General features: G+C 39.7%; 1 protein-coding gene across 2 annotated transcripts in view; it reads left to right on the top strand.

Moving 5' to 3' along the window:
- The window catches only part of UNC13C (unc-13 homolog C), a 437,647-nt gene that overhangs the window by 194,275 nt on the left and 221,007 nt on the right, over positions 1-22,365 (top strand). For both annotated transcript variants that reach the window (XM_075897272.1, XM_075897271.1), the window contains 2 exons: positions 14,310-14,460; positions 19,396-19,464. In XM_075897272.1, the coding sequence (XP_075753387.1) occupies positions 14,310-14,460; positions 19,396-19,464 (220 nt within the window). The remainder of the gene's footprint in view (positions 1-14,309; positions 14,461-19,395; positions 19,465-22,365) is intronic.

The following is a 22,365-nucleotide window of genomic DNA, read 5'->3' on the forward strand; positions in this document are numbered from 1 at the left end:
CCACTCTCAATGACTTTTAACCAAGGTAGGAAGAACCACCAGTTGAGAGCTGAGCAAAGGCACAGGTTACTGTCTCTAGTGCCTACTTAGTTGAGGCACAAGAGTAACCACATGCCCAGCTTCTCTGGATTCAACAGTCAAAGAGCAGCCAATAGCCTGAGAAATATCTCTCTGGAGTCCTACTACTGATTAAGAGGGTGATGGTTATACCTGCTAAACCTGTAGACTTTCTGTCTCTCAGTAAGGTTCATACTTAGTACTCACTGCTTGTGTGCAGGCAAATTTGGAATCATGTTCCCTGGTGCTTAGCACGTCAGTACTTTGTGTGTTGGTTCCTAGGGTACCTACCGTACTGAATGATTTATGGGAGGGTTCAGTGTTGGAGTGGTGCTCAACAGAATCATCAGTAAATGCAGGATCTTCAATACTGACTTCACCATCTTCCCACTTAATAGAGCACAACGGAGACAGAAACCCGCCGAGATGGCAACTCTCTCTTGAAAGAGGTGTTTTGCTTTTCTTCACCCTCAATGAGGCATGATAAGGATTTCTCTCCAATGTACACCACACCACCTCTTCTCCTGCCAGGCCTGGCAGGCTCACTATGCTTACAAATGGGGAACTGTTGGAGTCTGAACAGGCATATCTACCCAGCTTGCAGCCATGAGACTGCCAGCCCAGCTCAACAGGCTCAGGCGCATGCTATTGTGCTAAAAATATCTGTATAGACATTGTGGCTTGGGCTCTCAAGCTACCAATAGGAGTAGGTTTTGGAGCCTGCACTCCAGCTCAAACCACAGCTTTCATGCAGCTATTTGCAGGACAAGCCTAGTCTGTTGAGCTTGGCCATGAGAATCACTGCCGTGTAATCGTACCTCAGAAGAAGAGTTGTGGCACACACCTGAGTCCATTATAGCCATGTCCAAGGGAGCTGACAGGTTTTCAAAAAAAAAAAAAAAAAAAAAAGCTCTGTGGAGCACCTGGACCTGGTTTTGTTATATCTGACAGCCTGGGTGCTGACTGGCTGGCTCACAACACTAAAAGAAGCAGTCTGGCTAAAATTCAGAACATTACGTTCCAAAGCAGGAAATCCTTAGCCATGGTAACTTGGAAAGCTAGGAAGAAGAGACTTTCTGTTTGGACATCTCCACACCAGTATCACCAGAATCAGAGTTGCAAGATTCTTTAAAGTCTTGATTTGGGGTTTTCACACCAGTTCAAGAGTTCTCGCCCCTCCCCCCTGTCTCTTGGGACCTCAGTATAATATTAACAGATTAGATGGGTCCTCCTCACTTCCTTTTACCTCCTAACTGGGAAGATGGCCTTTATAGTAGCCATTGCATCTCATTGGCAATATAGGGCAGGTACACCTTTCATTTAGTGTTTTAAAAGGACAAGGTCATTCACAGGTCTCCTCTTCAGTTCCTGCACAAAATTGTTTCAGAGACCTGAGTCAATTTGGTCATCTCCCATTTTTCTTCCTCCAGCCTCACTCCTTCAGCTCAACTTCTCACACTCGATGTTTTTTTACTGTTTTTTTTACAGTGATCGAATAAAACCAATCAGGAACACTCTAAACTTTTTGGAGAGCTTGCTATCAGGATTAAGGGTCAAGCAATAGCCCCACCAATAGCCAGGTAGATACACCTACCCACATCAGAGCTCTTTCCACTAGAAGTCAGGCAGTCTCATCCGCCTGTTATAAATACGTCCCTAATTTTGACGTAGGGCAGTTACATGGAGCTTAATTCACAACTTTGCAATATATTACTCTTTAATGCAGCTTCCAGATCAGATGACTACTTTGGTAAGGCTGCTCTGCTGTCATTGTTTAAGTAGGACCCCTACTGCCTGCCTCCAAGCAAACAGACAACTGCTTGCTAGGCACCAAGAGTGGAATTCATATGGACAATGGCTCAAAGAAAGAATGGTTACTTACCTTACAGTAACTGTGTTTCTTCAAAATATGTTGTCCAATAAATTCTGTGACCTGTCTCTTTTATTCTGTTCTTCTCTGGGGTCCCATAGTGGCAAAGGGACTAAAGGATGATTGGTTCCCCTCTTCCCTTTATGCCCTCAGATGTAGTGATATGACAATGTCTGGGACATAGACATGGCTCCAACAGTCACTGCTAACCAAGAGAATTAGTCTGATGCACCCAGTGGTGGGTCCATATGGATGAAACATCTCAAAGAACTACAGTCACTCTCCTGAAAGTAACTTCACGGCCACTTAGTACCAAAGGCAGAGACCCTGCTGGAGTGTGGTTCCTCACAACATGTATGTCAACACTGCGGGCTAAAGTTGAGTTAAGATACACAGCTTCAGCTACATTAATTGCATAGCTGAAGAAAAAATACCTTAAGTTGGCTTTAGGTGCTGTCTGCACAGCAGGAAGTTGAAGGAAGAACACTCTAGAATGAGAGTTACAGAAGTCAAAGTAAGAAGCCCATTATTTTGAAAGGCTTGAGTTGTAGATGTGCACTCTGTTATTCCAAAATAACGTGGGTTATTTTGAAATGCGTGTGCAGTCTAGACATAGGTTAAGAGAGCAGTGGGAATGAGAGAGACAAATTAGGAAAGTAATCAGAACAGAAGCAGTTCCTGGAGAGAAGGACATTGGGGAAGTGAAGAGAGATAGACACAGAAGGAGAGCGGGATTGATGGAAAGTACAGGGACACATTGAAGGGAGTTAAATTTTCCAGTGGTCCCCCATTTTGAGGACCTGTGTTCCACATTGTAGCATGGGGATGTTGAGGTAGGCTGCAAATGCTATAACTTGAAGAAGAATCATGTGAGGTTGCAAAACGTACTGAAATGGTAACAGAATAGAAGGGAAGATATTTCTGTCTTATTTTCCAGTCCGATTTCATTTCTTTCCCTTTAAAAGAAATAGCCAAATCAGGGGTAAATACCTGGACTCAGAAATTATGTATTTGTATGCCCAGGCATATTATGTAGTGGAATTAAATGCAATAAGCCTTGCATTCTCTTCTTACTAGCAAGAGTCAGCATGGATGGCACCTAACCCTCTTATCTCAATAATATAATTCTCCTTCCAGCGGAGTAATTCCCATTAGCTGTGCCACCTCGCTTCCCTGCAAGTCAGCACTGAATGTGCCTGCAGTGTAGGAAGGACACAAATCACCCACTATGGTCATTTTCATCAATAGCTTGTGCTTTGTTTAGGGATGCTCATTAATTAGCCTGTCCTGCAGGTATCTTTGTAAGCTTCAGCTCTGATGAGATGCATTCTAGCATGAAGAGTATAAGAGTCACAGGCCCTGCAGATTGGATGGGATCTTGCACTATTTTCAGGCAGCAATAAAGAGACAATGGGCCTAATTTTCAGTAGTGCTGAGCAACTAAACTCCAAATGAAGTTAGTAGGATGTCATCACCTATGAAAATCAGGCCCCAGCTCAGTTTTGGCCACAGATGAAGTAGCATTATGACACCCACCAAGAAACCAAGAGTTTTCTTACCTTGCTTCCTGATCCAGCTCTCATTCAAGTCAACAGATATGTTGCTATTCACTTTAGTGGAAGTAGGACCAGATCCTTTTATTGCTGCCTCTTCTTCCTAGCGTTTTGGGGTGAATTCATTCCTGTGCTTTGGCCACAGAGATACTAAGGAAAATAGCTGAAAGCCATGTTCTGGAAATATCCCTAATGTAGGGAGCCTCTTTGACAGAGTTAGAATCCCCAGAAGAGGTGATATGATGTGGATGGGGGCGGGGGGGGGGGGAGGGTCTTGTTGTGAGCAGGAAGAAGGAATATTCAGTGATTCCTATTCTCCAAGTATTCTTTAGCTGCTTCCAGCACCATAACTACCATATCTACTGTGCTAATAAATGAACACAGATATGACACAGTTGGTATAATAGAGATCTGCTAGGATACATGACTGGAATATTGGTATAGAAGGGTACAGCTTACTCAGGATAGGCAGGAAAAAAGGGGGGAGGTGTTGCCTTATATATTAAAAATGTATACACTTGGACTGAGGTAGAGAAGGACCTAGGGGATAGACTTGTTGAGAGTCTCTGGGTTAGGTTAAAAGGGGTAAAACAAGGGTGATGTCATGCTAGGGGTCTACTACAGACCACCTACGTAGGCAGAAGAGCTGGATGCAGCTTTTAATAAACAACTTACAAAATCATCCAAAGTGCAGGATTTGGTGGTGATGGGGGACTTCAACTATCCAGACATATGTTAGGAAACTAATACAGCAGGGCACAGATTATGCAATAAGTTCTTGGATTGCATTGGAAACAATTTTTTATTACAGAAGGTTGAGAAAGCTACTAAGAGGGAACCTCTTCTAAATTTGATTTTAACAAATAGGGAGAAACTGGTTGAAAATTTGAAAGTGGAAGGCAATTTGGGTGAAAATGATCATGAAATCATAGAGTTCATGATACTAAGGAATGGTAAAAGGGAGAACAGCAAAATAGAGACAATGGATTTCAGGAAGGCAATTTTTTAGTAAACTCAGAGTTAGTAATTACTTAGAAAAGTTAGATGTCTTCAAGTCACTAGGGCCTGAAAAAATTCATCCTAGAATACTCAAGGAACTGATAGAGGAAGTATCTGAGCCTTTAGTTATCATCTTTGAAAAAATCATGGAAGTCAGGAGAAATTCCAGAAGACTGGAAAACGGCAAATATAGTGCCCATCTATAAAAAGGGAAATAAAAACAACCCAGGAAATAACAGACCTGTCAGTTTAACTTATGTGCCAGGAAAGATAATGGAACAGGTGAATTACGGAATTCATCTGCAAACATCTGGAAGAAAATAAGGTGACAGCCAGCATGGATTTGTAATGAAGAAATCATGTCAAAACAATCTGATAGCTTTCTTTGATAGGATAACAAGTCTTGTGGATAAGGGAGAAGTGGTGGACGTTGTATACCTAGACTTTAGTAAGGCATTTGATACAGTCTCACATAACCGTCATATCAATAAACTAGGCAAATACAGCTTAGATGGGGCTACTATGAAGTGGGTGCATAACTGGCTGAATAACCATTCGCAGAGATTAATTATTAATGGTTCATAGTCATGCTGAGGGACATAACAAGTGGGTTCCTCAGGGGGTGTCTTTTGGGACTGGTGCTGTTCAATATCTTCATCAGTGATTTAGATGATGTTATAGAGAGTTCATTTATTAAGTGTACAGATGATACCAAGCTGGGAGGGGTTGCAACTGCTTAGGAGGATAGGATCAACATTCAAAATGATCTGGACAAACTAGAGAAATGGTCCGAGGTAAATAGGACGAAGTTTGATAAGGACAAATGCAAAGTACTTCACTTAGGAAGGAACAATCCATTTCACACATACAGAATGGGAACTGACAGTCTAGGAAGGAGTACTACAGAAAGGGATCTAGGATCATAGTGCACCACAAGCTAACTGTGAGTCAGCAGTGTGACACTGATACAAAAAAATCAAATATGATTCTAGGTTGTTTTAACAAAGAGTGTTGTGAGCAAGACATGAGAAGTCATTCTTCCATTCTACTCTGCGCTGATCAGGCTTCAGTTGGAGTATTATGTCCAGTTCTGGGCATCGCATTTCAAGAAAGATGTGGAGAAATTGGAGAAGGTCCAGAGAAGAGCAATAAAAATGATTAAAGTTCTAGAAAATGTGAGCTATGAGGCATGTGTGAAGGAATTGAGTTTGTTTAGTTTGGAAAAGAGAAGACTGAGATGATAGCGGTTTTCAGGTATCTAAAAGTGTGTCACAGGAACGAGGGGGAAAATTGTTCTCCTTTGTCTCTGACGATAGGACAAGAAGCAATGGATTTAAATTGCAGCAAGGTAGGTTTAGTTGCGCATTAGGAAAAACTTCCTAAAGGTCTGGGTCATTAAACGCTGGAATAAACTGCCTAGGGAAGTTATAGAATCTCCACCACTGGAGATATTTAAGAGTACATCTATCAGGGATGATATAGATCATGCTTGATCCTGCCAGGAGGGCAGGGGACTGGACTTAATCTCTTGAGGTCTCTTCCAGTTCTAGTATTCTATGATTCTTTGATGGCAGCTGGGCGCTGGACTGTGCCCAGCAACTCCAGGAGTAAACTAGACCCTAGCAGCTTCAATATCAAGAAGCTACAAACTGTATTTTCACACTCCCTTGACCAGGATAATGTAATCAAATTTCAGAACAGAAGGGAGATGGGGGGGGAGCTAAATGTCTGTGAGCTAATGATATTACAGTGATAATTGGGGAAGCTATCTTTGTAATGGGTAAGATAATTAATGTCTTTGTTTAGACCTAGGTGTAAAGTGTCGAATTTAAGCATGAATGACATTTACCTTCCCCCGTCATCCCTCTTCTGTTCTGAAATTTGATTTGTCCTTTTTGTATGTGTTCATTTTTTTGATTGTATCCTTTGGTATATATGTAATAGAAGTGTAGCTGTGTTAGTCTGGTGTAGCTGAAGCAAAATGCAGGACTATGTAGCACTTTAAAGATGAACAAGATGGTTTATTAGATGATGAGCTTTCGTGGGTCTTTAAAGTGCTACATAGTCCTGCATTTTGCTTTGGTATATATGGTTGTGCCAATTTTCTTCCACTATTTGATCTGAGGAAGTGGGTCTGGCCCACGAAAGCTCATCACCTAATAAACCATCTTGATAGTCTTTAAAGTGCTACATAGTCCTGTGTTTTGTTTTAGCTACACCAGACTAACACGGCTACATTTCTATCATTATATTTTCAAATGATTTTCCTTCTATTCATTTTCTAAAACCTTGTAATAGACTATTATTGCAAATCTGCTGCTGCTCAAAATATGCCACTAAGCTCCCTCATTAACAGCAATTTAAATGTTACATACTTAGAATTTCCATGATGTTGATACAGTAAGGAAACTGCATTTAGATTCTTAAAATTGTTTTGACATCAAGCTAATTCTATTGCAAAATTGAAGCCAAAGTGCTTGATGTTAATAATCCAGTGCCTTTTAACCATGCTGATGAAAAATGTAAGCATTTCCAAAGCCTGTAGTTTCATTCTAAAAAGAACCCCAGATATTTGCATTTTAGTTTGTTTTATCTTATAATTTAGTCTTTTCCTATATGATGGCATTTATAAAATGAATCCTAAGGCACTCTTGTAACCTATATAATTTATCCCTGTGCTTTGACCACTATGATGCAGTAGGCAAAATGACTGAAAATGGCTCCCAAGAGCAAAACACTAATTTAGCCTGGTAAATCACAGGAAATTTATTTTATGGCTGACCTTAAAAAAACCTAGTATTAAGCTTGCAAAGCTTAATTTGTGTGATTAATCCCTACTCATAGAAGCAATCAACTTCATTGAGAGTTCCAGAGTCAAGGAAGTGCCACAATTAAAAGGCTGAGATCCATACTTTGAGCTACATCCTAGTTTTCTGTGTTCTTCTTACACCATTCCAACTGCGAAAGGGGACATAAAATTGGACTAATTATATGTGGCTTACCAAGAGAAGGAGAGTGACTAGAGCCAGGAGAAGGGCAAAGATGGCTATTGTCCCAGGGCCTGGTTACTCAAAGGGGCCAGAGCCCAGGGCCCTTTAAATTGCCACCAGCACACCTGGCCACACACTCTGAACAATGCTAAGAACTGGGGTGGGAGGCATCATACTCTAGGTAGCAATGAGGGCTGGCTGCCCTCAGCCCTTCTTCTTCCACCCTCCCTGCTTTCAGGCAATCCACAGCCATGAGACTGGGCATTTTGAGGTACATTACCAGCTACTGCCAGTAGAGTAGCACAGGGGTCTGTCAGCCGACGGTCAGGGCAGTGTGTGTGTGTGTGTGTATGCTTCTGAGAAAAGGTTTAACGTCCGTGTCTTTACTGCTAGGACTGGGGTCCCAGCAGGCCAACAGACGCCCTGTTATATAGGAAGAGCTTATTACACCTTAGATTTTAGCTGCTAGAACACAAAGTTCTTTCGCAGCGGGCAGCCTAGGAAAGGCTGAAAAGGTGCCCCAACGGATCTTGTCACCTGGGAGTGACACAGATCCAAACGCCCAAGCTCTCCTTATGTCTGTCCCTTTATGACTTGCTGAAGTTCTTTTAAATTGTGCTTTGTTCTGTTACAGCTACTGGAGGAGTCAGGTTAAAGCTTAAACAGTTACAGGTTTATTAATAGACTTATAAAAGCATATGGTTACAATGGCTATTGCTCTATTTCTTAAATGCTAACAAATACAGATTTTAAAAATGGTTACAAAGAAAATAAAGATAGAAAATAGAAATAATGGTACTAAGTGACAGCTTAATCTTTAAAGAGCTCTAAGTCTATGTATATATATACTCAAGCAAAGGACTACATCCAGGTACAATTTTTACCCCTTTCTGTGCCTCTTGACTCCAGCGTGTCAGGCCAGGGCCGGTCTCTCAATTCCTAGGAAAGACGAATACGAGGTGGGCGTCCCCTCTGGAACCTCGGGAGATCAAACACCTAACCCGACCAGCAGATAGATGGTAGATTGACACTCAGAGAAAATGTGCTGCTGGACCTATCTATATACCTCTGGGGGCCCGTATCCTCTTTCTTATCTAAGATGCCGAATTGTACTGGTCCGTTTTGTGGCGCCAGTTCTTACAAGCAAGTTTCAAGTTAATTTACACTTGCAAGAGAGATAACTAAATTGTGAATACTAGACATTTTTTTACTGGGCGAGAGATTCCTCCCCCCGTGGATGGATGTGTGTTTGTATCAATATGGGTTTGAGTCAAGGGCACTCCTTGGCAGCCTCTTGGTCAGCAATTGGAGTATCTCTGTTTACAGCCATTCACAGTCACAGCAGCCTGGGCCTTCTGCTCTGTGTGCCCTGTATGCTCCAGGCAAGCAAAAATGGCTGTTACAAGGGGGTTCTTGTCTGGCTACAGGGTCGCTCTAACTTTCACTGGCAACTGAACCAGCCCACAGCCAGTTTAATGATCTAGGGAGATAAAAAACCAAGTAAAGCCACCTTTATCCTCCTTGTCCCATCTCACATTCACACAAAGTCCTGCTCAGAACAGTAGACTCACAGAATACTAAAACTGGAAGAGATATCAAGAAGCCATCAAATCCAGTCCCCTGCACTTATGGCAGAATGAAACATCATCTAGATCATCCATCACAGGTATCTGTCTAACCTTCTCTTAAAAATCTCCCATTATGGAGATTCCACAACTTCCCTAGTCAATTTATTCCAGAGGTTCACCACTTTGACAGGAAAATGTTCTCTAATGTCCAGCCTAAACCTCCTATGCTATTATAGAAGCCCATCACTTCTTGTCCTATCATCAGAGGATAAGGAGAATAATTTTTCTCCCTCTTCCTTGTAATACCATTTTAGGTACATGAAACTACTATCATGTTCCCCTCAGTCGTCTCTTTTCCAAAGTAAACAAACCCAATTCTTTCAGTCTTCCCTCATCATGTTTTCTTGACCTTTAATCATTTTTGTTGCTCTTTTTTGGACCATCTCTAATTTCTCCACATCTTTCCTGCCAAGAACAGGACACAATACTCCAGTTGAGGCCTAATCAACATCGTAGAGCAGAAGAATTACTTCTCATGTCCTGTTTACAAAACTCTTTCTAATGCATCCCAGAATCATGTATGGATTTTTTCAGCAGTATTACACTGTTGACTCATATTTAGCTTGTGGTTCACTATGATTCCTAGATCCCTTTCTGCAATACTCTTTCCAGTCACTTTCCATTTTGTATGTATGAGTTGATCAGTATGTGTAGTTGTAACCAAATCTTTTCTTGTCTGATAATCTTTAACTTCAGTAACTAAATGTTATAGTTTTATAACTAGATTAAAAATATTGACTGTGAACCATAGGTCACAAGTAACTCTACTGTAACTGTTGCCCAAACAAATTTGTAGTTTACAATTCATGAAGTACAAAGAACAATTTATACTAATTCCATTCCAAAACCAGACTCTTAGGATTCTTATTTCTGAAGCCTTTGCCCATGTATGGTTAAGTGAAGAGCTATTTTAGAGTGAGTGTAACATTTTCATTGTAATAAAAAGTGAAAAGATTTCCAAGTCTTGATCTCCTTATTGCATTTTCTTCCTTTTTAACATTGATGAATGAATGTATTGCTCTTGAAAATGAAGAATAAAAAAATTGATTTAAATTGAGCTTCTTGGTGTGGACCTTCAACATCCTGGGCATTTCTTGAACAAGCACCAGCATTTATATTAAATGATCAAGTGCAAATTATGGCCTGGCTTTTTTGTCACTCTCTTAATCCTTTGCCTGTTGGTAACAATGTGGGAAGGGAAACAGGCTCCTTAGAGCAACTGTGAATACCATTCTGTGCAGGTGGGCTGAAGTCAGTAGAGTTGGGACAGAGGCTGTATCTACACTACGAAGAAAAGTTGGAAAAAGATACACAAATTGTGAACCGCAATTTGCATATCTTTTTCCGCTTTTCTTTCAGAAGAGGCTTTTCTGAAATTTGGCGCATCTACATTTGGCGCATCTAAATCAGAGGCTGGAAATGAATGACAGAACAGGGATCACTTGATTATCCGTTCTGTTCACTCCCTCTGGGGCATCTGGCATTGGCCACTGTCAGAAGCCAGAATACTGGGCTAGATGGACCTTTGGTCGGACCCAGTATGGCCATTCTTATGGTCTTAACTTATGGAGGTTTCCAGATATTTGTTTTAAATGGCCCAATTTCTCACACAAAAGTAAAATTTTATTGCTTCTCCATTTTCTCTCAAAAATTTGCCTGCTTACAACTGCATATGCAAAATTTAAAAGAAAAAAAATCACTTGTTGCAAATAAATGTTACTTCCAATCAAAACCATGAGCAATTTCTCATTCATCCCCTTTCGGATGTGAAACTAAAAATTTCTGTGAAATTTCAATAGTGCAAAAGCTTGAACCTTTTCATAGCTTTGTTTCATATATAACAATAGGTGGATTTGTTTGTATCGCTCTACTTTGAATCAAAGTCTCTAGAAATGAAAGATGAGTGCAGTAACTCTTTCAGGTACCTGCTCTGCCCCCACTGGCAATCATAATATAGCATCCCAGGTAATTAAACCAAAGTATGACATTAGGGAAAATTCTGCTCCTGGAACAAATGTAGGCTCTCTCCAGTGTCAGTGAGATCCAAAAATGTACCTCCAAGGATAGATTTAATTAAATTAATTATTACATTTGTTTTTGAAAGATGATGGTGGCTCTGTACTGTTGGAATACTGAAATGTTTTCTATGAAGATGAACAGCCACTTATTTTAAATGGCCTGGAACATATGCAAAACATGCAGTCATATTCCCATTTGTTATATTTTATAATTGCTCTTTTTTCTTACTTGGTATATAAGAAAACTCCATTACTTATTATATACAACACGAGGGTTCTTGTCAGTTCAGCTGCTGAGAAAGTGAAAATGTTCTTGTCTAGATATAATTGTCTAGCAAAAATTACTTCCACTAGCAAAATGTTTGTTCAGTAGAAAAACAAAGAAAGACAAACTATTATATGCAGTGCTTGACCCTAATGCATTGCTGATATTGTTCACATACCTTCTTCACATTTTCAACACTTTTTTTTTAAAGTGAGATCAAATTGTGTAATTATCATTGCTTTAATGTTATTAAGATTAGTGACAGGCTGCAATACCTACAGCATAAGAACAAGTATTATAAGGTAACCTACTAAGGAACTAGTCATATTTGCATGTTGGTATTTTTAGAACACATTCCAGGATTTGTTTCGATGAATTATTTTAGTTAGTGATTACGTTCCATTTCCTCCATTTTTCACTGCTTAAACCCATTTTCATTCGTTTGGACTCCTAATGACAAGAAACCCAGACTTAGATGAGGAGTATTACATGAACTTTCTTGTGTAGTCATACAAAAACAGTATAAATACCACTTAACTCTTACCTAATTATGAGATTATGGTCAATATGCTGATGATCAGTTTAATTAATGTTTTCAAGTGCTAGACCCAGATTTTTAAAGGCATGGATCCACTCAGCATTCAAAATCTGTGTCTCATACTAAAATGGGACTTACGTGCAAAGGAACCTAAATCCCATTGACTTTTATTTGGCTATAGGTCTTAAGAAAGTGAAGCTAAAGGGGATTTAAAAATGAAAAATAAATGTCAAATTAATTAAACATTAGACTGTATTTATTGAATTGATTATCATAGTTTTAAATGACTTTTTAATTCAGAATGACTGTGATTCAGAACCAAATGACAAAAGCAAAGAACCCAATTCTGGAACCCTTACTCAACTCTGAGCAGCACTTTCTCATGCGAGTAGTCCAGATGAAGTCAATGTTATCACTAACATGAATAAATGTTACTCAGAGTGAACACTGAATATTCAGGCTCTTGGTAATAAATAATAATTTCTAATAAGAGAGAGAGAGCACACTGTTTATGATTTTCAGTATTCATGGTTTTATTTTGCACAATTAAAAGTATCAAAGATGCTGAGCAACATAAAAAGGACCTAATTAGTGCAATGTTAATCTCTCACAATTTAGCTGGATAAAACAAACTGGGAGGGTATTACATTTTACAGTAAATCTTTTGAGTAGCTGTAAAATTGCTGTATGAAATGAAATCTTGAATAAAAGTAACCAAGAAAATGAAACAGAGTAGAGGATCTTTGACGTTTTCCATTAATTGCAAAGTTTGTATGGAAATAATGTTAGGTCATCAGTGGAATTTTAAGTACAATAAAATGGATGTTCCAGCCTCACAGCCTGGCTCATGATTGGGCGTGGAGGATTGATTCATCCCAGCAACCAGTCCATACTAACTTTGTATTTGTGCCTAACGTAACAAAAACTAAGTAGAAGGTTAGGTAATTTTGAAGGGTTTTGTGACTGTGCAAATTAATTACTCATTTATTTCTCGGAAGTCATGATTTTAAAACAAAATTCTAAGGTTACTTGTCCTGAATGACTTGCAATAGGGAGCTAGCAAATTGCAGTATGAGAATTTTTTCCAGCCAACTGCATTTCAATTACAAGGGTCAGTTGATTATATCCTTCAATGTTATATTCTTTTAGGGAAAAAAATTAAAATAAGGACAAGACCTGTGGCTGAAGTATTTGGGAATATACTGGAGATCCATTCTGATTCAGTATGTGACTTATCTTGCTCTGAAATCAATAGGATACAAACCATTGATTCAAACTCAAATCCTGTGGTACTGATTAGTGTCCTTCCTGACTGGTTAAAGCTAGTGAATAAGAGCTGTGTCTGGAAGTGAATGGTGTCCACTATAGGACATCTCGGCTACGTCTAGACTGTAAGCCTCTTTTGAAAGAGGCTTTTCGAAAAAGAGTGTCTAGACTACAAGCAGATTTTTCGAAAAAAACAGCTGCTTTTTCAAAAGAGAGTCTTGATGCTCTCTTTTGAAAAAGCACAGTTTGCATTCAATAGCACCTTTTTTTGAAAGACTTCTTTCAATAAAAGGCATTATTCCTCGTAAAATGAGGTTTACCATGATCAAAAGAACTGCCGCATTCTTTTGATTTACTTTTGAAAGAACATGGCTGCAGTCTAGATGCAGGGGAAATTTTTTTTTTTTTTTTCGAAAAAACCCTGTAGTCTAGACACATACCTCCTGAGTTATGTAAAAAGAGACCTGGTTTCAGAGATCAGATATACTGAAATCTGACTGCTGGATTCCTGCCTCTTGAAGCCCAGAATTTAGTGATGCAAGGCAGCTGGGACCTGACATATGAGAATGCCCTATTGATTCCTATTGAAGCTCTTTGGTTTCTTAAGAGAAATGAAAGATGGAAAGATTTCTAGTCTCAATGACTTTTGGAAATCTCACTTCCAAGTAATAAAGTAGCCCAAAAATAAGTCTCAGTGAAGTGTTAGAAAGAGCCTCTTTATTACTAGCACCCAAATGTTTCCTGCCTGAAACTAACCTGCATAGTGTGGAGGTAGCCTTCTGTGATGACACATTTTACATTTCATAAACATTTTTCTTTTAATACAAATATAACTATAATAATACAATCACATTTTATTTTTGTAATTGATACAACAAACTAACATTCCAGTTGTATTCAGTTTCAAATTGCAGTGTACAACCCATAGCAGTAGTATAGATCAGGGTTAGATTTTGATCCCATGTGTGCCAATGTAGGTCCCAAGAGATGCTGTTTGGCATCAGTGATGTTACTTTGAAATTTACAGTGGTGGAAATGAAAGGGGAAGCTGCCCAGAGAACACTTGGAATGTATCTGTATTGCATACTTCTAACATTTTAATATTAATTTCTGTTTGCATTTTAGGCACTTTTCATGTCTGTCTTCTAAATATATGTGCCCTGGAGTTCCAGCAGTAATGAGTACCTTGTTGGCCAACATAAATGCATTTTATGCTCACACGACAGCGACAACTAATGTGTCTGCCTCAGATCGCTTTGCTGCTACCAACTTTGGTGTAAGTCCCATTCCTTTATCCTAGAAATATGATAGAATTCCCAGTATCTACTTCCTTAAGAGTTGATATAGTATGGAACCTATGACATTAGGGATGACAATATTTTCAAAAGTGTCTGATGCTGTATCTACACTTGGAGTTAGGGTTGTGATTCCCAGCCCACAAAAACATATTTTCACTGGCTTTCATCAGGCTAACAGGCTAAAAATAGAGGTATAGCCACAGTAACGTGGGCAGCAGCAAGTAATAGAATGAGCTAGCTATCCCAAGTGCGTACTAGTAGGGTCCAGGTACATTTTTACGTGGGCGCCTAATCTGTGTTGTTACTTACTGCTGCCGATGCTACCTTGGCTACACTACATTTTCTAGTGCTCTAGTTCAATAAAAGCTGGTGTGATTATATCTGCGCAACCCTAATCGTAAGAGTTGGAGTAGCCTTAGTCAGTTCTGACATGAGAGTTAATGCTTTTAAAAATTGTGCACTGGATCATTTGGTAAGTTAACATTAGAATACTGCATACTTTGGTCACATCTTTTTTTAAACTCTTATATCCACAAAGGTTGATGGAGTAGGGCATACACATTAGTGACATTTTGAATTAAATGCACATCAGAAGGATTTTGTTTTGATTTCAAGTAGAAGTTTACAAACACATCACAATGCTATATTAAATTAATAGACCGGTTATTGGCTTCAGTGGGCCTTCTTGGACAAAATAGATCTGGCCCTAAATCATCAAAATTAAGCCTTCAAGTTCAGGATCATTAGCATAAGAATATTTGTACTGACGTTCTTTTAAAAAACTTACGCATGTCAGTAATAGAGAAACGTTATAATTAAGATTCAATGTCTTTCCATATGAGTGTGTAACCATCAGTAGCTGAAACAAAACTAAGAATTTCCCTCTAACTCATTACAATTATAACTCATTTATAGTTCTTTCTAACTCATTATAATTCCACATATATACTAGGAATTCAGTAGAAGTTCCTTTCCTTTGTCTCCATCATTAGGGAAAGTGCTTGTAATAAACCTTTCATCTGAGAGACTAAAGATTGCACCTTCTGTTTCAGGTTCAGTACTGAGCTCTCCTCCCAAACTCCTCTTTTGTAGAATTAAATGGCATCAGGAGTATTACAAAACACGGTTGATCAAAGCATGCCAGTCCTGTGTAGGGAAAGTGAAGTTCAATATGATTTTTCTCTTTGTTATCATTGGAATGACTTTTAAAGTTAGACTTCTGGTACAATGATTTTAAGCAGGCTCATTCAATAGGCAAGACAAGAAAGCTGTGTGGAATTAAAAAGTACTGCATACTAAAGATGAGATCATGAGATGATGTAATATCTGCCCTCAGAGTTGACAAAGCAGCCCAAGAGGGAGATCATGATTCTCGTGGTTCCCCAGCAGCTCCAGAGAGGGAGTAAACTCTGGTGTGTCAATGTCTGGCAGAGTGTATACTGCCCAGTGCTTTGGAGATGGCAGAACTAAGGATCTGCTCATTTTTTCCCAACCTACACTTCCCCTACACTTCCCCTCACCTACTGCTTCTACTCCCACACTGCTACTCCTGAGACGAGTAGCTAGAGCAGGGACATAAACACAGTTTGGCTGTGAATAATTCATATATTAAGTCTTCATTTTTTTCAGTTTGCATCTCTATTATTTGGACGTCAGCCATTTTCAAAGAACGACTCTGATTCATTACAAAATGCAAACACACACTAATAATTTCTAAAATATTTATCAACATCTATTTTAATAAATTTGGGATTTAGTCAAATATCATACACAATATTAATGAAGTACAAGTGCAGCTGCATGAAACACTTTCCGGAACTTTAAGGCCCCTCTCCAAAACTCAGTGAAATGAAAGCATTTCCATTTCTGCGTGCTTTGCAAGGGCATTATTAACAATGATAAAATCTGGTCACTAAGCCAACAAAGATTAATTCTATTTGTTTTCAACAGAGGATACAATCGGCAGAATTTGGCCAATAAAATAATTGTCTGTATCTGAAATAGTTTTTAATATTTTTTGTAAGGAAAATTTATCCTAGGCATTTTTCCACAGTATGCAGTAAATCAAATTTACATATGTTACTATGTATGGCATTGTTATACTTTCTCTATGAGGAGACTTGCATTCTTAGAGAAATAACTGAAGCTGAATATTTGTGGAGGAAATGCAAACTAGCTCCTCTGTGGAGTAGAATTGGTATCTGTCAGCCTCATTTGTATAATAATCTTGGGAAAGGATGATTTTGCTTATCATTGCAGAATCATGGAACCATTCCAAGGGCCTGATACTGCAAGAGTTTACCACTGGGAGTGGTTGATAATTAACCCTTATGTGCTAGGGGGATAATATTTACTAACCTTTAGATATCTAACTCCCTTTGGCAACTTATTCCAAACTTATTCCACTCCCTTAGGACATCTTATGATTTCATTTTAAATCATATTTCCAAAAAATAATCAAGACTTAACTGTTGCATCCATTAAATAAATATTGAACAAATATTGTATTACATTTCTATTCATTGTTGTTTTAAAATATGTTGGGGTTAATGGAGCTATTTTTGACAGCAAGGATTATAGCCAATAATAAAAGTAGGATCAGATCTTCAGTTTGGAGCATCTCTCGCAATGTACTGGGACTTTCTGATCCTGGAACATCTGTGGTCCCACTGTTGCCAGACTAAAGAGTCCTGGTTTATAGAGGTGCAATCTGTAGTAATAATGATAGTGACGTTCTGTAGAGTTTACATCTTAAAAGTACTATCAGATTATACATGATTTATTTATTACGTTACCAGATATTCTGGTGATAGAATTTAGTTTGTTTATTCGGTTTCTAATTTTAAAAGTACATTGTTGGTTTGATATGAAATCATTCTGGCTCTTACTCTACTGTTGCAATGGCATTCAGTTTCAACAGTGAACTCTTTATCAGATGTTTTAAGTTTGATCCAGGTTTTGAAATTTAAAGTTTTTATTTTTTTTCACCCTGGATTTTCTCTTCTTTATTTCCATTTTGTTAGTGATCAGAACTTTTTTTTTATCCTCATCTTGGAGGGGAAGATTAAGTCTTCTTTCTGATGTTAATGCCAATTTAACTTTGACGCAAATACAAATCCAATTTGTAGTTCAACAGATGGGTAGAAAGACAGTATTAAAAACATCCCTAATAGAGATTCTGGGTTCTACCCCCTCCCTCCCCAAACAATTGATTTATAGGCAAAATATAAGATTATTTTTCTCATTTCTGAAACCCTCTTGGGTCAGGTTGCATGACAGTGGATAGCTAAGCTACATACTGTTTATCTAAAAGAACATCCCAAATTCAAGTCCTAGTCTTCATCTGGAATGATTTGCTTGAGTATGTCAGTGGAGATTTTTAACATGACATAAACATCCCCTTTTGTGTTGAACACTGAAGGGAACTGTGCCAGATCAAAGGCTTTGTGTAGGTTAGTACTCATCTGGAATATGAGAGGAAGAGGGAGAGTGCAAGTTATACCAGGGTCACATCATTGCATGTTTCAGCAGTGCTGTACATATCAGACCATATGTTGATGGATATCAGCTCTTGCGGCTTCCAGCAATGCATAGACTTTACATATTCAGATTGGGGATGTGAAATCCCATTTAATCAGTTCACTGGTTAAACTTTATGTTTAACTGATTAACCACTTAACTGGGATCCACAGGCGGGGGATAGCTCTGGCCCTACCAGGCTAAGTCCACCATGGGTGGGGGTTGCTCAGGCCAGGCTCACCACACCACAGGCAGGCCAGGCTGGAGTGCCCCTGCCCATGGCACAGCGTGCCCAGATGGTCTGGAGTGCCCCCAGCCTGCGGCACAACTGGTCCAGCTGGGCTGGAACAGCCCCTTCTCCCCCCACATCAGGCACAGGACTGCTCCAGTTCAGCTGGGCCACCCATTAACTGGGTGATACTTATCAGGTAATTAGTTAACCAATTACATCCCTAATTCAGGTGGTGTGATTGCATGTTTCTTTGCAATTATGTAAAGAATATGTGTTACAACACACAGCAACACAAGTCTTAGGACTTCGGTGTTTTAATAAAAACTTTTTTTTCTGGATTAAGCATGCAACTCTCATTAACATCACTGCGACTCATACAGTGAAATTGTGTGTACTGCATTAAAATTTTATCCCTGGGTCTTCATAAGCTAAATTCACAAGTTAACCTTGATTTTCCAAGGGAGAAGCTATTGCTCAGATAGGTTTCAGAAGGCCACCATCTCTAGGGAGTCATTTTCATACATATTTTTACCTCTTGCTAAAAATCCCTTATACAAACAAATAATGTGCCCTACAGTTTTAAAATGGGCAAGCAGTATTTTGTAATGAGCTGTATATAGAAACAGAATAAGCCAATCTTTTCTGAAGAAGCCCATGTCCATGACTGAAAACCTTTTAACTTGAATTTGAGTTGATTCTGTTGTTGTTCAGTCTGCTGACAATGTGTGTGTGTGATGGTGGTGTTTTTGTTTTTGTTTTTTATTATTCCCTGGGTACTTTTGATTTAGCTGTTTACTTAACAATGCATCAGTTATTAAGATAAAGAAAAGCAGTTATGGGGAACGGCTGCTGTGCTTCACTAAGGCATTTTAAGGCATCATGATTGTGAATGAATGCCAGAAATTTGTACTATATTAGATGAATCATGAAATATGGCAGAAGGCATAACACATTTAGTTTCTGATGTACTTAGAGTTATGTCAGACCTATGCTTTTATACAAATAAATTGAAAACAACACACTTTCCAAACAATCCAGAAGGGAAGACAGCAGGTTGTATGCTTTATGATAACTGTGTGGGCTATAGATTTACACTCATAACTACAGATACATGGCATCCCATTATATCTCATGTGCAAATCTTCTTGTCTTCTTTGTACAGAGGGAAAAATTCATAAAACTGCTGGATCAATTGCACAATTCATTGAGGATTGACCTATCTAAATACAGGGTATGTACAACAGATTTTACTCAGGAACCAAATCATACATTGTTTAGTATAAATATATCAGTGTTCTTTATTTGCTTATAACAATTTTAGACATTAATCACTCATCTCCCATGAAGTTTGAAAGCATCAAAGTTCTAACACTGTATCATCAGTCCTTGAGTTAGAATTCAAATCTTAGGACTTCAGTGTTTTAACAAAAACATTTTTTTTCGGGATTAAGCAAGCTGTTCTGTTTCTTCTGGAGACTAAAATCTCTGGGGTATGTCTAGACTACATGGCTCCATCAATGGAGCTATGTAGATGAGCTTTCTAGATATAAGGAAGTGAAGAGGTTATTTAAATAATCGCCACTTCATTTACATCAAAATGGCTGACGCGCTGTGCTGATCAGCTGTTTGGTGGCACAGCGCAGTAGTCTGGACACTCCATGGTCGACAAGGGAAGCCCTTGTCAACTACTCCATTATGTCTCATGGAGTGAGGCTTACCAGGGAAGTTGACAAGGGTTTCCCTTGTCGACTGCGGAGCGTCCAGACTCCCACGCTGTGCCACCAAACAGCTGATCGGCATAGCGCGGCAGCCATTTTGATGTAAATGAAGCAGCAATTATTTAAATCACCATTTCATTTCCCTTTTTCGAGTACACTAATCTATATGGCTCCGTCGATGGAGCCATGTAGTTTAGACATACCTTCAGAAAAGAAGGTAATTGTGTGGTATTGAAATTGTGGGGCATTTTTGAGGATTTAGGAAATCAAAGTTTCATTCAGCTTAAATGTCTGTCTGTGGCTTCCTTCAGTGTTGAAGAAAGATATCCACTCCCTATCAGACTATAAGGATAGTTGACTAGCCCTTTGATAATATGAGGCCATTAAGGGTGTGTCTACACAGCAGTTATCATATATATAGTAGCCCAATGTCTGTGACTCTGTAACACTGAAACTCTGGCTATTCCCTCTGGGCGGTGTTGTTGCCTCCCACCATGGCACTTGGCTGACTTCTGCGCCACTCAGTTGGGCTGCCGTGCAGGTGCAAGCAGCCGTTTAAGGTCCGCGCTTCTCATTCAGCATGGCGGTGCTGCATGGGGAGCGTGGGGCCCAAATGGCCACTTGTGCTGCTTGCTCCCACGTGGCAGCCTGACTGAGTGGTGCAGAAATCAGCCGAGCACCATGGTGGGAGGCAACACCATCGTCCAGAGGGAATAGCCAGTGGGCGGGGCCTGGATGAGCGTGCATCTCTGATGTCAGGAAAGGGCACTGGATTCAAAAGGAGGAAAGCGGAGCAGATGCAGAGGAGCAGAGAGGAGAACAGAGGAGGCAGAAGACAGCGAGAGAGAGTGAGAGAGACGCAGCAGAAGGAGGAGAAGAGAAACACAGAGTGAGAGGCGGTAGGGGGAGAAGAGAAAGAGAGAGAAGAAGAGAGAGGCAGGAGGCGGGAGAGAGAGAGAGAGAGAGAGAGAGAGAGAGAGGGTGAGGCAGTAGGAGGAGAAGAGAGAGAGAGGCCGTTTGTGCCACTTGCTCCCGCACAGTGGCCTGGCTGAGCAGCACAGAAGTCAGCCGAGCGCCACGGCGGGAGGCAAAGGGGGGTGAGGCGGTGACGTACATGCCCGGGGGGGGGCAGACAAGTGTGCATCCCAGAGGAGAGTGGAGAAAGAGTGAGAGGCAGGAGGGGGAGAAGAGAAAGAGAGAGACAGAGAGAGAGAGGCAGAAGGCGGAGGAGAGATGAGAGAGAGGGGGGGGAGGCAGTTGGAGGAGGAGAGAGAGAGAAAGAGACACAGAGCGAGAGATAGGAGGCTAAGGAGAGAAGACCGACGTGGAGGAAAGACCTGAAAATTCCGTCTTATGATGGGCTAATTGGCTAGTTTCAGAATAACAGCTATTATTCCAAAATAACTATGCAAGCTTCTACACAGCAATTCAGTTATTTTGAAATTATTTCTAAATAACGGACAGCTTATTCCGACTTCTGTAAACCTCATTCTATGAAGAATAATGCCTACTCCAAAATAGCTATTTCTAAATAAGGCATGTGTAGATGCTCCACTTTTCTGCTATTTCAAAATAGCCCTTTACCAGGGCCAGTTGATGTTATTCCTCATGGGGTTCTAACTCGAGATAGCATGTCTACATTAGGGAAGCATGCCTCAGACTAACTTTGATGCTTCCATGCAGTGTAGATGTGCTGTTTCAAAATAAGATATTTCGGAATAACTGTTCCATAATAGTGATAGAAATGTAGCCGTGTTAGTCTGGGGTAGCTGAAACAAAATGCAGGACAATGTAGCACTTTAAAGACTAACAAGATGGTTTATTAGATGATGAGCTTTCGTGGGCCAGACCCATTTCCTCAGATCAAATAGTGGAAGAAAGTAGTCACAACCATATATACCAAAGGATACAATTAAAAAAATGAAGAAATATGAAAAGGACAAATCACATTGCAGAACAGGAGAGGGATGCGGGGGGGGGGAGGGAGGAAGGAAGGTAAGTGTCTGTGAATTGATGATATTAGAGGTAGGGAGAGTGGGATGTTTGTGAGTTAATGGTATTAGAGGTGATAATTGGGGAAACTATCTTGGTAATGGGTGAGATAGTTCAAGTGTTTGTTGAGTCCTTTTTGGAAAGTGTCGAATTTTAACATGAATGACAGTTCAGAGGATTCCCTTTCAAGTGCAGATGTAAAAGGTCTTTGTAGCAGAATGCACGTGGTTAAGTCATTGAGAGAGTGTCCTTTCTGGTTAAAATGGCAAGAAACTGTTTTTTCTTTGTGATCTTGTCTGATATCTGTTTTGTGGGCATTAATCCTTTGGCGAAGTGTCTGAGATGTTTGTCCAATGTACATAGCAGACGGACACTTTCGGCACACGATAGCATAGATTATATTTCTGGATGCGCAGGAATAT

The sequence above is a fragment of the Pelodiscus sinensis genome, chromosome 14, assembly GCF_049634645.1.
Source record: "Pelodiscus sinensis isolate JC-2024 chromosome 14, ASM4963464v1, whole genome shotgun sequence".
Taxonomy (NCBI): Eukaryota; Metazoa; Chordata; order Testudines; family Trionychidae; genus Pelodiscus; species Pelodiscus sinensis.